At 27.4% G+C, this 17,743-nt stretch overlaps 5 protein-coding genes and 1 long non-coding RNA gene across 7 annotated transcripts in view; 4 read left to right on the top strand and 2 right to left on the bottom strand.

Annotated features, from left to right (window-relative positions):
- Window positions 1–111: 111 nt before the first annotated feature.
- LOC127066265 (porphobilinogen deaminase) lies at window positions 112–3,110 on the top strand. The gene is made up of 6 exons (XM_050999766.1): window positions 112–543; window positions 1,098–1,170; window positions 1,450–1,633; window positions 1,782–2,052; window positions 2,123–2,439; window positions 2,530–3,110. The coding sequence occupies exons 1-6, from the start codon at window positions 493–495 to the stop codon at window positions 2,702–2,704; spliced, it is 1,071 nt and encodes a 356-aa protein (XP_050855723.1). The 5' UTR covers window positions 112–492; the 3' UTR covers window positions 2,705–3,110.
- A 605-nt stretch (window positions 3,111–3,715) lies between these two features.
- On the bottom strand, window positions 3,716–5,498 carry LOC127066276 (mitochondrial import receptor subunit TOM20 homolog). The gene is made up of 4 exons (XM_050999790.1): window positions 5,277–5,498; window positions 4,948–5,039; window positions 4,694–4,867; window positions 3,716–4,621 (listed from the first exon to the last, which is right to left on the bottom strand). The coding sequence occupies exons 1-4, from the start codon at window positions 5,401–5,403 to the stop codon at window positions 4,577–4,579; spliced, it is 438 nt and encodes a 145-aa protein (XP_050855747.1). The 5' UTR covers window positions 5,404–5,498; the 3' UTR covers window positions 3,716–4,576.
- Window positions 5,499–5,619: 121 nt separating this feature from the next.
- On the top strand, window positions 5,620–10,028 carry LOC127066256 (WD repeat and HMG-box DNA-binding protein 1). Its single transcript, XM_050999754.1, has 13 exons — window positions 5,620–6,028; window positions 6,112–6,226; window positions 6,378–6,529; window positions 6,624–6,732; window positions 6,807–7,049; window positions 7,127–7,342; window positions 7,407–7,715; window positions 7,797–8,013; window positions 8,117–8,341; window positions 8,410–8,630; window positions 8,694–8,936; window positions 9,029–9,392; window positions 9,681–10,028. Exons 1-13 carry the CDS (start codon window positions 5,952–5,954, stop codon window positions 10,019–10,021), a joined length of 2,832 nt encoding a protein of 943 aa, XP_050855711.1. The 5' UTR covers window positions 5,620–5,951; the 3' UTR covers window positions 10,022–10,028.
- A 295-nt stretch (window positions 10,029–10,323) lies between these two features.
- LOC127066259 (organic cation transporter protein-like) lies at window positions 10,324–14,297 on the top strand. The gene is made up of 9 exons (XM_050999757.1): window positions 10,324–10,472; window positions 12,013–12,296; window positions 12,392–12,495; window positions 12,583–12,737; window positions 12,833–13,001; window positions 13,081–13,403; window positions 13,496–13,800; window positions 13,923–14,059; window positions 14,149–14,297. The coding sequence occupies exons 1-9, from the start codon at window positions 10,451–10,453 to the stop codon at window positions 14,174–14,176; spliced, it is 1,527 nt and encodes a 508-aa protein (XP_050855714.1). The 5' UTR covers window positions 10,324–10,450; the 3' UTR covers window positions 14,177–14,297.
- The window catches only part of LOC127066263 (epoxide hydrolase 4-like), a 4,029-nt gene continuing 75 nt past the window's right edge, over window positions 13,790–17,743 (bottom strand). Inside the window, exons 1-6 of one of the 2 annotated variants that reach the window (XM_050999764.1) lie at window positions 16,827–17,743; window positions 16,027–16,151; window positions 15,685–15,960; window positions 15,444–15,601; window positions 15,105–15,356; window positions 13,790–15,019 (exon numbers count right to left, since the gene is read on the bottom strand). The exon at window positions 16,827–17,743 is cut by the window's right edge and continues 75 nt beyond it. In XM_050999764.1, the coding sequence (XP_050855721.1) occupies window positions 14,841–15,019; window positions 15,105–15,356; window positions 15,444–15,601; window positions 15,685–15,960; window positions 16,027–16,151; window positions 16,827–17,045 (1,209 nt within the window). In that variant the 5' untranslated portion in view covers window positions 17,046–17,743 and the 3' untranslated portion in view covers window positions 13,790–14,840. Of the gene's footprint in view, window positions 15,020–15,104; window positions 15,360–15,443; window positions 15,602–15,684; window positions 15,961–16,026; window positions 16,152–16,826 lie in introns of both variants that reach the window. The other variant, XM_050999763.1, reaches the window with a different exon arrangement.
- LOC127066285 (uncharacterized) lies at window positions 16,527–17,276 on the top strand. The gene is made up of 2 exons (XR_007782350.1): window positions 16,527–16,692; window positions 16,789–17,276. It is a non-coding gene; the product is annotated as an uncharacterized LOC127066285 (long non-coding RNA).

Here is a 17,743-nt window from a genome sequence, read left to right as displayed (position 1 = left end):
TATTTTTAGATCATCGAATATTTGTCCTTTCTCCTTCCACCTAACCAAAGATATCCGGTACGTCACAATGATATCGAATTAAGTTCGGTTAACTTCGGTTAGTCTGTTGCCACGCGCTTCCATGTGTACAAGTAGAAATGACGCACATAAGAATGTAAAGTTTAGAATAATTAATTCACTTAATTAATTTCACTTTCTGCTGCAGTGTCAGTGACTGTGAAATCAGATAGAATACAACAAAAAACAACGAAAGTTCCAAAATACAATGATTTCATTTTTATTCAAGAAAGAAGTTACAATATTGTGTATCGTAGGTTACGCGTACTCTCGAGTGTGGTGAAAGTATTTTGTGTCTTTGACCTAATTATTCTTTCTTTATGTATTGTATTTGATCATGATATATCTCTGATACATTCCACAAGAAAATAATTCTATCTTTCTTCAAAGCACTATCTTACGAACATTCGTGCATGAGTTGAATTTATTACCATAATGAATAAAGAGACATATGACGTAATCCGTGTTGGATCTCGGAAGAGCGAGGTAAGTGCAGTGATATATCATTCGCAAAAAAAAAATATATGTTACAAACGCATTATTATGTGAATTCGAATTATATAAATTTTGCGTATCGTCAATAAAACTTATTATTAACAGTCGATTTTTTTCCAAGTTTTCTTTTTAATTCCTAGAATTGAGGAAATAAAAAAGAAAATAAAATAAAAAGAACAAAATTTTTTTAGACATTTAATTCATATTCGTTTTTACGTTGTAAATAAGTCAGGGCTTTATATATTTTCTTATTGCACTTCATGCTTAGTCAGCAATTTATAAGATAATAATTGTTTTATAATGACAGAAAAAATTATTTAATATCAACTATACACACACATGTATATATGTGTATATATGTATATACTTATATATATATATACATGTGCGTGTATATTATATACACATATATATATAATTTCTGTGTATCATTTGATTACATTGTTTTTTATTTGTTAAATATTTTTTATATGATGTAATTTATGAACGAAATATTAAATCTTATTGCTTGTTCATTAAATTTATTTTCTTTGTTATGTTTTTAGTTGGCACTAATTCAAACTAGATATGTAATAGATAGTTTGAAGAATATTTATCCAAAAAAGGAGTTCGAAATAGGTGAGAAAAAATATTTTTGATGTAATTAAATATAGAAGTTATTGATATAAAAAAAGGAAAAAATGTATGAAAGAAATATTATTTTTTCTAAATATAGATTTGATCATGACTGATCAAATATATTATTATCATTATTTATTATAGACTTCAATATATTACGTAAGACTTCAGGCACTTAAAGATAACAGCTCTGTGTCATTTTTAGTAATATATGTATGTCTGTGTGTATATATGTATCTTGAGAAAAAATTTTTGTTTATATTTATTATATGCTTTTAGTAACCATGAATACAAAGGGTGATAAAATATTAGATAAATCTTTACCAAAAATTGGAGAAAAATCTTTATTCACAGAAGAATTAGAACTTGCTTTAGAAACTGGTCGTGTTGATTTTTTAGTTCACTCATTAAAAGACTTGCCTACAATACTGCCACAAGGAATGGTACTTGGAGCAATATTGAAGTAAGTAGATAGAACTAATATTATTAATAATTTTTAGTCCTTATATCCTTTTTTACAAATAGTATTTTTTAAATCAAAAGTTTATACATTATACATGTGCATGTGTGTGTGTGTATATATATAATTTCTTATATATAATTTTTTTTAGACGTGAAGATCCACGTGATGCAGTTGTAATGTCAAAAAGATATAAGGATAAAACATTGTCTACATTACCAAAAGGAAGTGTTATAGGAACTAGTTCATTAAGAAGATCAGCCCAATTAGCTAGAAATATGCAGCATTTAACTGTTCAAAATATACGTGGTAATTTAAATACTAGATTAAAAAAACTAGATGATGAAGACAGTCCATTTGCTGCAATTATTTTAGCTGCTGCTGGTTTGAAAAGAATGGGATGGGAAGATAGAATAAGTCAGGTAATATTTCTATGGGATGGTTACTTTCTATTAGAACACATATTAAATATATAATTTTATTTATGTATAGATATTAGAACCAGAAGAAGCTTTGTATGCTGTTGGTCAAGGTGCATTAGGAATAGAATGCAGAGAATCTGATTGGAAAATACTATCTCTTTTAGAACCTTTACATGATATAGATACAACATTAAGATGTGTATGCGAGCGATCTTTTTTAAAAACACTTGGTGGTGGGTGTTCTGCACCAGTTGCAGTCTCTTCTTCTTTAACTGGTAGAGATTTAACTATTACTGGAGCAGTATGGTCTCTTGATGGTCAAACTTTAATAAAAGATACAATAAAAAGTGAACTTTATATGCCGGATGATGATAGAGAACCTCCAAAGTAAATATTTATAAATATTATATAGTTTAATATATTTAATATATTTTGTCTACTATATATATTTTATATATCATTTATTGTATTCAATAGGAAATGCCCATATAGAGAACCTCGTCTATATTGCAGTGTTGCACCAGGTAATATAAGTAGTCTAAGTCTTTTAGGTGCCGAACAACTTGGCAAAGATATTGCAGCAAAACTAATAAGCAAAAATGCTCTTGAAGTAATGCTAAAAGCTAGAAACGAAATTTTAAATTCTGAATGAAAAACTGTTAATTGTAGGAATAATTGTTCTTTAAAATGGTGCTTTAAGGAGATATAGAATTAAGAATGTAATGTAATTGTTAGTTTTCAAAGGTCTTTTTTTTAAATAATTATCAATTCAATTTTTATTTCTTCGTTTGTCTAATTCAGAAAACAGTTATTCGTATTGTAATATATGTATATACATGAAATATTTACGAAATATGAAAAAATCCAATGAAATAATGTTAATGATAGAAACAGACCAGAGTTCATATTGTAAATAAAAACTTATTTTTTAATTGTATTTATGTAATCTGCAGATTTGTTATCAGTAATGTTACAAGTATAAACTACTGAAATCTACATACAACTTTTAATGTTTTATTCTATATACTAAATACACCAAACAAAATTTTGATTATTAATTTATAATTTTGTACTTTTTAATATGAAAGTTTAATATTATTCAGTACATACTGCCTCTTATTAAATTGTTTGAACATATGTAATATAATCTCATAAAGTTCTATGAATTTACATATCAACTGTTCATCAAATATTTCTATAAACAAAATAATACAAAATTATTATTGCTGATTATATTATAATCCTCTTTGATTATGAAAGATATATAAATATCTATACTATATATAGGCTTATTATTTAACAAATATTGATCATAAAATATTTTTTATGAAATTTGTTTAGATCCAACAGAAATTTATTTATTTAACAGCTTATGATTTTATACAGCAATATAATTATACGTAAAAATGAAAAAAATAATATAGAAATCTGTTCTATGAAAATGTATATAAAATGCATTGGAAATATAGAACGTAACGAAATTTGTACATCTATTATATATTAATAAACAAAAAAAAGAGAAACGCAATATTTGAAATTTTGCATTTTATAATAATTAAATTAAAAAGCATTAATTGATTAGTTTAAAATATTCTATACTATGTTACTTCTATATTAATTAAACAAATATAAATTCCTGAATTTTATGTAACATTATGGTGAGTAACTTTGGTAATATTTTTTATTAGTAACATTTAATTTGTGCTCATGCTTTATAAATACAACCATTTTGTAATCTTATCTGATAGAAACTGTATAACATCTTTATTGCTTACATAGTGCACGCAATTTATTTTTATAAGAATATAGAATATATACTTTTTTTTTTTATACAAAAAATAACTGTAATCGTTTTATGTGCTAGTGCCTATTATAGAAAATAATATTATATATAACTGTTATAACGTTCTGTTTGTTATAAACATTCTTTTAATACAGTGATCTGTGATCATAAAATATAATATCTTTACATAGATGCAAGCAAATGTAGAAAGAAACATCAATAATAAAAATAATATAATCGATTATTAAGTTCTTTAGAAGAAATCGTATATATTAAATATATGGTGTATTTTCTTATTGCACATAAATAAGTCAGATAATTAGAATTATCTAACTTGGTGCAATTTATTTTCAATTACTGAAAATCTTCAGTTAAATATATCTAATCAAATTATAGGTCATATAGCTCCCTAGTACTTTTAATTTTATGCAACACAAATAAGTTTATTCTTAATCTACATAATTTATAAAGAAAGATGAATTGTTTAATGACTAGAGCTATTAGTCAGTTAAAAATGTATGAAATAAAAGTGTATTATACATGTGAATATAAACTTGTATTTATAATTGCAACTTATCATAATATAAAATGAATATGTTTTTTACTACCTTATAAATTATATAAGATTATTGTAATTACCAAAAAGTCAAGTTATTGTGACGACTACAGTATGCAAAATGAGTGTATACATTTTACTAATGCCAAATTTTATTTAAAAATCCAATGTTTATCTATGATTTTCTATTCAACATCTTCTTCTGACATTGCAGTTTGAGTAACTAGCTTCTGTAAAAGATGTTAAAGAAACTTATTTACTTTTAATCAATAAGTATAAAAAATACTTTAACATATACGTACATGACCAACAGATGGTATTCTTTGCAACAAAAGATTAAAAATTTGAGGTGGCAGTGTTTTTTCAAGAACTTGCAATAAGTGACTAGGTTGACCACAAACTGCAACTGCATTGGCTAAATGTTCTATTCCACTGTCTACATTACCATACATAAGCATTTCTTCTCCGAGTTGTACCTATTAATAATCAATAGTTTGCTTTTATAACGCAGATATATTTTACATGGAAATATTTGAGTAATAATGTTAATATTAACCTCTTGCAAAAAGAATTTCTGTACAGTCTCGTGATCTTTAAGATCTGGTATTTTAGAACTTGCTTTCTGTGCTTGTTTTTTAGCACGTCTTCCTAAAATAACAACAATTAACAGGCGTGATAAAATAATAAATTGCATTTGTGTTTTTTGGTCTATAAAACATAATATATCAAATGTAATATGAATATAGCTAAAATAATTTACAATGAGTTCCCATAGTTAAAATTCTAAAATTATTTCACAATTATATGTGAACACGTGAGCAGTTTATCTAATATCAAAGAGTAATTATCAAGACCATGTGAATGATATCAAATCGCTGGACTTACGTTCACGTAGTTTCTTTTTAAAATCTGGATCACTACGACGTTTTTGATCAAAGTAAAAACAATAGCCAACAAAAATACCGGCAATACCAACGGCAATACCCACTGCAGCTTTTGAAATCATGGTCATTCTGATAAATAACTTTAAATAATATAATGATGAAACTTATAAACGCCTCATTGCAACTTCGACCATCACGGAAAAGGCTATCTTCCCTCTAGTGTGTATCAGTGTGAACAAATTGATAATTAAGGCATGTTCTTTTGTGCGCTCACTAAAGCTGCTCATCCAAATTTGCATTTCACGGATTGGTTAAACGTTCGACATTTTTTAACCAATCTGAATGAATTTTAAAATTATGCTTAGCTCGTATATAAAGATATATATTTTTAATGATAAATTCCTTAAAATAGTACTAGCACACACACACACATATATATATATTTCATATATTAATATTCTATAACATTTTTATTTTATATATTAATATTTTATATATTTGTTTTAGATAACTGTACAGTGTAAAGAGTATCATGCGATTGTGTAATAATGCTCTCTACGTTTGAAATTGAGAACTACATTTCGCGCCAAAATAGTTGTACGAGTAATAAGAGATCTACAAACTTACGAATTTATTTATTGTGTTTGTTATGTGTATAATAAAATAATAAGAAAATATGCCATTAGTAAAGAAGCCTATGCGTTATGCTCATCCCGAAGGACATACAGATGTTTGTTATTATACTGGAGAAGAGTAAGCAAATATTTGTAAAAGTATTGTTAACCATTTTTTATATCATTGTCCGTGTATTTTTACAATTTGTATTTATATTTAAGGGGAGGTCTTATTACTTGTGGTTCAGATGGAGATGTTAGATCATGGTTAAATTTAATGGACGATGATCCAGCAGCAAGTTGTATTGCGGAACAAGCAATAACAGTGATATCAAAGGTAAAAAAGTTTTCTATTTTTAATTCTAATTTTTAGTTTTCAACTAAGAATTGTAATGATGCATTTGTAATGAACATTGTTATGATGATGTTTGATATTTAAAATTAATATTTTTGAAATGCTATATTAATGAAATTATAATACATTTCAGAAAGGGAAGATATATGTAGGTAATGATAATAATACCGTTCAAATACTTACTCATCCAGATCTTGAAAAAGAAGGGATAGTAACTAGATTTGCAGCACCAGTATGCGCATTAACTAGTACAGCAAATAGTAATTATATTGTATCAGGTGGATGGTATGTTTAACATTACTTTTTTTTTATATAGTTTTATAAACTTTGTCTTTTATAATTATTATACTATTATATAAAAAACTCTTAAATTTTTCAGTGATATGAGAATACAAGTTACTAATATTAGTACATCATATTGCATAGAACTTGAAGGACATGAAGCTCCTATATTAGGTTTATCTTTGGATCCAAAAGAAGAATTTGTTGTATGTCAAATGTGATATATAATTATAATTTATGAAATTTTTATATATTTCTAACATGAAATTAAATATTGCAGGCTTCTTCTAGTGCTGATGGCTCTATTAGAGTTTGGAACATTAAAGAAAAACGTGCTGTTAACATTTGGAATAATGTTGTACCAAAATGTAATTCTTTTTTTACTGCAAAGACATACTGTACACCTAGTTTTCATTGTAAAGATGGAAGTTGCCTCGCATATCCACATAATAAAGATATAATTATCGTAGAAAGACTAACTTGGAAAGAATCACATAGATTAAAATGTCCTACTTTGAAATCTGTAAGTTTTTATAATCTAATATAATTTTGCTTATAAAATCAGGATATTTTTATAATATTTTATTTTTATATATATAGGAATTTAGTATTTGCAAGTTTTCTAATTGTGGTACAAAATTAGCTGCTAGTACGGTATATGGAGAAATTGTTGTATGGAGCACAGAAGATATGGCGTTGATAGGAAATATTGAACACCCACAGAATACTAAAATCACTGCACTGGTGTGGAAACATAATAAATCAGATGAAATTGCATTCTGTGATATATCAGGCCAGTTAGGCTGCATTGATGTGGTATGTAAATTGATATATTTTAAACGTAGAATATATTATTATACTTATTATTATATCGTTTTAGATAGTTGATAATCAATCAGGAGATTTGCTAAATGATGGACTTTCAACAAATAATGAAATTCGTGAAACTACAGAATTTCCATTAAATAATATCAATGATAATGATGATGATGATGACGACGGAGAAAATGTAATTAGTTTAAATAAAATAAAAGCATCTGTAGAACATGAAGATGATGAAAAATCTGATATTATATTGGAGAGAATGCAAGATGCCGTGCATAATGTAAAATCTTTTATGCCAGAAATACGGATACAACCACATTTCCAACCAGGATCTTCACCTATTCATTTATTATCACGATTTATGGTAAAATTATTTTTTTCTTGTTGAAGATATGTCAATAAAACAAATATGTTTTAATTTATATTTTTACTTGAATCATTATAGATATGGAATGACATAGGAATAGTAAAGTGTTTTAATTCAGAAGATGGAGAAGATTCTAGTATAGAAGTAGAATTTCACGATGTTACAATTCATCGCAGCATGCATATAAATAATTATTTAAAACATACAATTGCCTCTTTATCATCTTATGCTCTTGTGTTAAATTGTCCTTCACTTGAAGATATAGCAAGCAAACTTGTTGTAGTAGTATTACAAGGTTAGCAAATTAATAATATATCGTATATGTATTTATATAATTTCCGAACTATTTTAATCATCAAATTAGCTATTTAATGTAACAGAAACACTTTAAACTTAAGGCTGGGGTTCTGGAAATAAGGAATGGTCGATAGATCTGCCAGAAGGAGAAGAGGGACAATGCGTTACTGCAGGAGACAATTTTATAGCAATTGCCACTTCTAGAAGATACTTGAGAATTTTTATGATAGGTGGAACACAACGTGAAGTTATAGCTTTGCCAGGTCCTGTAGTTGCAATGAATGCATTTACCAATCATCTTGTAGTTGCTTACCATGATGGACTAGGTAAAATATAGAAAGGTGAACAATATATCAAAATATAAAATCATTAATACGTTTATTATTATTAATAGGTATGACTGGAGATCAACACATGAGTTTACTTTGCATAAAAATTTTTGGAACATATTTGAGAAATCAAAAATTAAGTGTTCCTCTTTCTCCATCATCAGATCTTATGTGGTTGGGATTATCTGATCTTGGATCTCCAGTTATAATGGATTCAGAAGATATTATAAAAATATATGATAAGAAATCTTCTTTATGGAAAGTTGTATGCGATATGAATAGACAGGTAAAAAATAATAAAATTATATTTTTTATTATTTCTTTATTAAATACTATATATTTAAAATAGGGCAAAGGTAAATCTGACCATTATTTTATAATTGGAGTAAGCGAGGAACGTAGTTCTGTTCGTTGCGTATTATGTAAAGGAAGTTACTATCCAGCAACGACTCCACGACCGGTTATTACTGAAATACCTTTAACAATTCCTCTTTGTGAGCCTGAATCAGAAAAAACGGAGAAGGAAACAAAATTGTGGCAATTAGGAAGTCAACCGTTAGATGAAAATGAAGCAGTACTATTTCTTATTGCAGTATGTAGAATTAAATTTCATTTTTCTTTTTCTTTTTTTTTTTTTTCACTGTAAAATTAATAACAAACAATAAATACTTTGAATTCAAATAGTTGGCTTGTCGAAGTAATGTAGAATATCGAGCAGTCGAATTATGTGAACAAATAGCATCACAAAAAGTATTAGATTTGGCGATAAAATATGCAGCGCGTATTAATCGTACCGCATTGATGAAAAAATTCGAGTCCATCGCTGATATTAAAGAACGGCAAGATGAACAAAAAGAAAGTAACGTAAATCAAAATGATATGGACAATCACGATGAGATAATAATCGAGGATGCAGAGGAAGTACTTTTAACTCCTATAATAACAAAGAAACCAGATATAGAAATAAAACCATTATCTATGAACGACACTTTATCTTTGAGAAGAAGTAATCCATTTTTGAAGAATGCACGTTCACAATCGACAGCAGGTAAAAAGAAAGACGTGATTTAGTTAATTTAATTTTTAATTTATATACAGGGTACCCGTCCATAAATGTCCGAGCAAATATTTCAAAACTGGTTGGAATTATAAGAAAGTTTATTAAAAATAATTGCACCATGCAATTAATTCGGAATTGTCCAAATTTTTTTTAATGACTTTTAAACTTTCTTTTAAGTAAATTCAGTAGTTGCGAAATATTTGCTCGGACGTCTATGGACAGACACTCTTTATAGATAAATTGTTTTTTTTTTTTTTTTAAATGTTTTTATTATAGGATTAATTGGTCTCAATACTGCGCAAGAGAAGCCGCAAAGATCCATAACAGACAAAAATCTATCTTCTAAATCAAAACCAAAAAATGAAGGAAAAAAAGAAACATTTGTCGGGTGGTATGCAAAACAAAAGAAACATTTACAAGAAGAATTTCCTAATTATAAACCTGCTGAATTAACAAAGATAGCTTTATCAAGATACAAAGAAATATCTTCCACGCAAGATAGAGAAGAACAATCCGAAGGAAAAAAACGCAAATTATCGAGTCCTGAAACGGAACAGGATAGTCAAACAAAACGATCGTATATTGAAAAATTAAGTACTTTCGCAAGCGAAAAATAGATCGTTATAAAATTATAAAATAATTATTTTTAATATTATTATAAAGCGTTAAGATATTTTACGTACTGCCACATTAAATATTTTTATATACTTTTAAGAACTATATAATAATAGATTTAAAAAAAATTGATCAGTGAAGAAACAAATTTTTATTGATCTTGCTATTATATTCTTATATATCATATATTTATTTTTATATTCAATATGAAAATTGAAAGGAAGAAAATTCATTCAGTCAATGTGACTGAATCAAAGATTTCCTCTTATTGCTCCGATCGATCTATTTTATCCTGTCGATAAAACAGATCTACGTATACTTTGGATCTGTTTTTAGTCTGCTGTAAACCTTTGAACAAGCGATACGTGGATTTTTTTGATGATAGAAAATATTAGTTTAAAAGAAGACAAGACGAAATAGAAGGAAGTACAATGTTGGAGAAAGTATTTAAAGGTAAAAACAATGAGAATAAATTTAGAAGATCATTAGGTAGACTAATTTCGAGGTTGTTTCTAAATATAAATTCAAGTTAGACACATAAATCGCGCGTTTTATTGCATCATCAGAAATGTTCGCATTCAGAGAACGGAACACCGATTTTTAATTTGTTAATTATTCATTTATTATTTATGAAATTTTTCTTAATTTTAAGTGATATATGGATTTAATAAATTAATATATTTTCCGGAAAGTTATATCATTCTGACGGTATTTATGTTTACGTAATAAAAAAGAAAATAGCAACAAAAAATAATAAATAAATAAATAAATAAATAAAGTGACTTAAAAATCAGATCATTTCGGCGGATACGTTTTCGATAAAATCATTTTTCTTTAATAATCTGTCGCTTGATAATCTAAATGATCGCGTGATAAGCGCAGAACTTATATTTGGAAAAACATATAATAAATTTGTACCGATATATTATTTTCTTTTGCACAATTTAAACAGTTCTAAAAATATTACTTTTCTTTGTATTATTTTTATTAGTTCTTTCTTTTTTTTTTCATTTAATCATAGGTATCAATCCCATATCTCTTATAGCTTAAATAAATATTTAAATGTAAGAAGTAGAGAATTAATAAAAATGTATTTTTTTTTTCGTGTCATTGCAATTATATATATTTATATGATAACGCATTAGAAGCTAAAAGCTCATTACACTATGGAAAAACTCAACAATTTTTTATCAGTAATATCTTTTTAAATATTTTATAAATGTTTTTAACTCAAATATTTATATATTAGAACATTTCTGGCAAATATAATAATTTTATTATCAATAATCCTTTAAAATAAATTTCTATATTCTTTTATTTTTTAACATATTACTATTTCGAAAGTAAATTGTTATGCAAGCGTGAAAATACATTCGTAATGGCATTATGCATTTTTAATAATCTTTTACCGTATATTTTAACATTTTTCTCTCTTTCTCTCTCCTTTTCTTAAGCTGTAAAAATTTTAATCGATTAATAAAATATTAGTGAAATATTAATTTCGATAGCAAATAGTCGCATATGGTAGAATATTAATAAAAGATTAATTTGGAAAGTAAATTGTTACGTATGCGTGCAAATATATGCGTTATCGCGTTATGTATTTTTAATTATTTTTTAACACGAATATCAATATTCTTCTGTCTTTTAAAGAGTAAAAATTTTAAGTAGATGATAAAGCCTTCATTAAATATTAATGTCAAGAATAACTGGTCATGTGTGCGTCTGCTGTATCATGCGGTAGGATCAAATTTCTTTTCGTTGCAGTTTAGAAGCAGAGAATTTGATGAAGGCCTTGGGGGTCTGTAAAATAGAGATGTCGTTTGTTATCGAAGTAATAACACGGCATGGTAAATTACTTGAATGGTTCTAACGATTTAGAAACAATTGTTCTTATATTCCATTAAGCACGTATCTCATAATAATACTATCAATTTTAAATTCAACTAATAAAATCATTTTGATAGTAAGGAAATATCTTTTTCATTTATAGATCATGTTCCATTGGACGTTATTCAAGATGCAATGGGTGTTATGGGTCCTTGGCATATTGTTATTGCTATAGCACTTTCTCTTGTCAAATTCCCAGTTGCTTGGCATCAACTCTCGATTGTATTTTTAGCACCTCCGACAAATTTTTCCTGTATCTCACCACAATCTTCGACTAATGGATCCATGATCATGAAATGTTATGTTGATATTGGTAATGGAACTATGGAAAAGTGTACTAGTTTTAAATACGATAAAAGAATATTTCGAGAAAGTATTATAACGGAGGTGTGTATAACTATTTTGTAACGTAAATAGCATATTTTGTTATTGTAATGTTTGCGAATGCGAAAAGAATATATTTCTCGTCATTTCTATTTCAGTGGGATTTAGTTTGCGATAGAGAACAATTAACAAATGTTGTACAATCGTGTACAATGTTTGGTGTTCTTATGGGTAATTTTTTATTCAGTTCGGTGGCCGATAGGTATAGAAATTATATATAATTGATAATAAGTTTTATATATATTTTCGATATAAACACGATTATATATTTTAAATTAACTATTTTCAGGATCGGTCGTAAAAAGCCTTTGATGATTGCGATAGCGTTACAATCGATAACAGGCGTAATAAGCGCATATGTTGCGTGGTACGAATTATTTCTTTTATTTAAATTTATTTCTGCAATAGCTACGGGTGGAACGATGCTAGTTAGTTTCGTTTTACGTAAGTTTTCTATTTATATTCGCAATATAAATTATATATTATATAAAATTAATTTTAATGATATATGATATGTTTGTCTTGTGTATTTCTTGTAGTGATGGAAATTGTAGGGATAGAATGGCGATCGGCGATGTCAGTTTTATTTCATGTACCGTTTATAATTGGTCATATAACAACTCCTCTTGTTGCTTATTTAACGCATACATGGCAAAAGTTTCAAATGGCTATTTCCATACCAGCGATTTTTTTATTATCCTATTATTGGTAAAATAAAATAATATTAGACATACACGATATATATATTTTAAGATAAATTATGAATACAATTTTTTTACAAATTTAGGATAATCCCAGAATCACCTAGATGGTTATTCGCTATCGGTAGACCAGCAGAGGCCGAGATTATTTTAATAAAAGCTGCCAGACGGAATAAGATTCCATTAGAAAATGTAAATAGGGCCCTCGAATCGCACGAAAGTCAAAGATTGCTTCGGAAAACAAATAACACGAATTACAATGTCACTCATTTGTTTAGAACGTCTAATATGAGATTGAAAAGTATTTGCATATTTATAAATTGGTTCTTTTGTGGTACTTGCTTCTTCGGATTGGCACAATATATGGGTCATATCGATGGAAATATATTTACAAATGTCGCCGTCTCAAGTATAAACTTTAATAATATTTTTTTAATTTACAATATTTTTTTTTATGTAATATAATATTTAATAATGCAATCGTATCATATCGCTTTACAGGTGCTCTTGAATTACCAGGGACCATTATAGTTCTTTATTTGATATCACGAGTTTCTCGTTTGAAAATATTAATGGGAGGCAATTTCTTGACTGCCTTGAGTTTACTTTTAACTGTAATAATAAACCATCCTACTGCACAACTTTGTCTGGCAAGTATTGGGATTGCTGGAACAGCTATCAGTTTTCCAACCATATACTTATATAGTAGTGAAATATTTCCTACTGTTGTTAGAAACAACGGAATTGGTGTAGGTAGCGTATGCGCTAGATTAGGAAGTATAATTGCACCGTATATCGCCACTGTGGTAATGTATATTTCAATATTTTTTATCATGTACATATAATTGCGCATGTGCGCGCACACTACTAATATAATACGATCGCATAACATACGTTTTTTAATTATGTATATTTTTAATAATTATAGAATAAAATTCAACCTTGGTTACCCCCTGTCATATTTGGGACAGGACAATTAATTGGAGCTGGTCTCTGTTTGTTATTACCAGAAACAATGAATTGTGAATTACCTGAGACCATTGAGGATGGTGAAAATTTTGGAAAGTATGAATGATAATATAGTAAAGATATTTAGTATTTATACACGTATATATACTTTTTTATTTTATCATCATATTTTGATATTTTTGTAGGAAAACATCTGCACGAAATACATCTTGAAAATATTGCAATACTTGAAGATTCAATTATATAATTGAATATAAATATATTCATGATGAATATTTTAAAGAATGGAATGGTTTTGTTGAAAAAATATTTGTACAAAAATATTTATATTCATGTATACTTAAAATATATTTATTAATATTTCTTACTCTATAAAATGACATATAATTTTACTAGCAACATTTCGGACAATGTAGCTACATTTAAAGATTTTATTTCTGAGCATTTAAAAATAATCATGTTCTTTATTTAGCACCTGAGCTGTATTATCTTGTTAGAAAGATGATTATAATTGATATACAAAGATATATATCAATTATGCTAAATTATTATATATAATGTTGTTTATAGATCACATTATCTTTTAGTGTTTATAATTTACAATATTTTTGTTATAAATGATATGATATTTGATGCTAGCTAAGACAGATCTTTACATAATTGTATATACAAATCATAAGTAAACAAAAATTAATAATATTTTTACAAGATTTTCTAATAGTCATTTCATAAGATTTGTTTCATGAAATGAATGTGTACATTCCATATAAAAATAATAAATATGATTAAGTCAGCCTTTTGTTAACTATGATACATGAATATTAAAACATGTAACATTGCTAATATAATTTTTATATATAGGTACAATATTACTTATTTAATTTGTAGAGTTACCTAAGTAAAGTATTTTATTGGGCAAAACGTTGACTACTCCATTTGTTCTTTTGTGTACAGCACCAACAATTTGATTTCCATATTTAACAGTACTACTTAATGAATCTAACCAAGATGACATTCTGCTTTTAGATGGACTTTTTTCTAAATTATTTAAAGTGCCTAGAATTTTTAATAATTCATATGATAAAAATATATAGAAACAAAAAATTAAAGTATTATACTAATATTGTTAAATACAACCTACCTATCAAGAATTTAATAATTGCCTTGTTCACAGCATCTGGATTTTCTTGATGTGGGAAATGATGTGCTCCAGTAATTACTTTTACACTAAATTTTTCCACATATTCTGAACTCTGAACTATACTTTCGATCGTTACAGATGGGTCTTCATTACCAACTATCAGTAATGTTCGTGTAAAAAGTTGCTCGCTTACATTCATATTTAATCTTGTAAAAGGAAGATTGCGGTAATAATTTATTGCTCCAGTCCAGTCTTCTATAAAAAGATATATTGATTCTTTTTTATCAAACTGTTAAATAGATACATTTACATATCACAGTGATATAAAAAAATATTAACCTTTTCTGCTAAAGCTATATTTATATGCTTCTACATAATTTTTTTCATTGTTTGTATTGTTTACTTCAAGATGTTTGAATGTATCATTAATAATTGATAGATCTTCTTTCAATGCATCTATTTCTGGTAAAATTGGTAATCTGCTAAAATGCACCCATCTGCGATGTACAAACTTATATATATTATATGACAAATTATATATTATAATCGATGAAGAGTAATATGATTAATGTATACTTACTTTTCATCGAACACAGCATTTTTGGATATTTTATTCCAATATAAATTAGGATGTGGACTAGAAATAGCTATAAATTTACATATTATATCTGCATGTAAGGCAACCATGTACCATCCCAGAAGACCACCCAAATCATGACCAATTATACTGCACGTTCTTGCATCAAAAGTTGAAATAAATTGTTTTAATTCATCTATTATAATTTCAATCTTATAGTAACGTTTGTTAGATGGTTTGTCGCTATCGCCAAAACCTTTCAAATCAATAGCCACTACCCTGTAAATTATAACAATAATATTAATAACTTTAACAAGATTGATAATTGTATTAAATATCACATACCTATAATATTCTGCTAAAGCTGGTATTTGTTCTCTCCAAGATAACCAGCAATCAGGAAAACCATGCAACAGTAAGAGAAGAGGTTTCCCTATGTCTCCTGCTTCCACATAATGGAATTTTACACCCTGAATAAGAAGACACATTTATAAACTAGATTACTTCAAGTTTACTTCTATAATATTCTTTTTATGAATATATCAATGTTTAGTCAATGACTTCAAATTACGCGCGTTTCAAGAAGATACAACTGTCGTACGATCGATACTCTCGATCGATCTAACCTTAGAAAGAAAAACAAACGAGTAGATAAAAAAGAGAAAGAAAGAAAAAAACTACGATAGCTCATAATTTTCTTCTTAATAAGTAATAAATACTACGCACTTGTTATCCTTAATTAATGAGATAAGACACTATTAATTATTCTATTATTATTATTAAGTTTCTCCTACTCCTGTAGACCGATCGATTCAAATAATCGAATCAAAGTTCAAGATGAAGAAGTACGTCGTGATTGGTACGAAGTGAGCGGCACGTGTGCAGAAGAAAAGAATTTCTTTTACTTTCGATTATCGAATGGATCACGCGAGAAGAGAAGAAAGAAAAGAAAAGAATATATACTTCCGAAAAAGTTAAAGGCTGATCGTTCTTTCTTATCTCGGAGGTCAAGTAAGACAAAATAAATAACAGCGAGTCGATCTCTCTGTTTGTCTTCCTTCATTATTTGCGTTATATTTATTATTATTATTTTTTTTCTTATGCTAGCCATGTTAATCGATTAACAATAACGATTACATTCTTACCTTGATTTTCACGTAAGAATGAGTACCAAGATTGTTGTCGACGAGGCATGGCGGTGGTTTGTCTCTTTGTTCCAGTACGAAAAACTTTTTTGGATCCCAGGCCCATTTCAAGAGTCTTTTTACTATCATATAGAGACCATAGACGAAGGATAAGAAGTGTAACTTGATTATCTCCCACGTTGATATGTGTACGATTCTGTCGGTGATCATGATGGCCATGAAGAAAAAAGAAAAAAAAAGAAGAATCCTTTTCGAACTTCCTTCCTTCGAGGTTACAACTTTTTTCCTTTACACTTACTTTAATGTCTTTTTGGTTAACTATCGTTTCTATTTCGCGATTAAACCGTTATAATATATGTACATATATATATATATATATACCATCAATATATAATATACATAAAATACGTATCATATACCATACGATATAGATAAAATATTTTCTTCGTTTATTTGTTTTTTTTTTTTCACTTTGAAACTAAATGAATTTTGATTTAATAGAGAAAATTAATCAATGTCGGTTCAAATTTAAGATAAAAATAGATGAGATAATTCATAAATACACTATGAGGTTAACGACGTTGCGTTCTTTTCCGAATGTCTTCTTAGACGTTATGATCCTACGGATAAAGTCGAACAAATATCACTGACCGAAGTTTACGATCGTGAAAGAGCGCGAAGGCCATCGTTAACACCAAGTTACATTCTTATCAATTTTGATTTCAACTATTTGCATCATGGCAAATTTATCGACGAAAACGTTCTCTTCTGTAGTTATCGTATTCTTCTTCTACTTCTTTTCTTCTACTTCTTTCTCTTTTACTTTTTCTTCTTCTTCTTTTACAAATACTTCCACTTGTTTTTTTCTTTTTTTTAACTTAGAAAATTTGATCAAATTTAATGTGCGGCATTTGTAG

Source organism: Vespula vulgaris, chromosome 9 (genome assembly GCF_905475345.1).
Source record: "Vespula vulgaris chromosome 9, iyVesVulg1.1, whole genome shotgun sequence".
NCBI classification, from domain to species: Eukaryota; Metazoa; Arthropoda; class Insecta; order Hymenoptera; family Vespidae; genus Vespula; species Vespula vulgaris.
The sequence above is the reverse complement of the archived record's forward strand: the minus strand, read 5'-3'. Positions and strand labels throughout refer to the sequence as shown.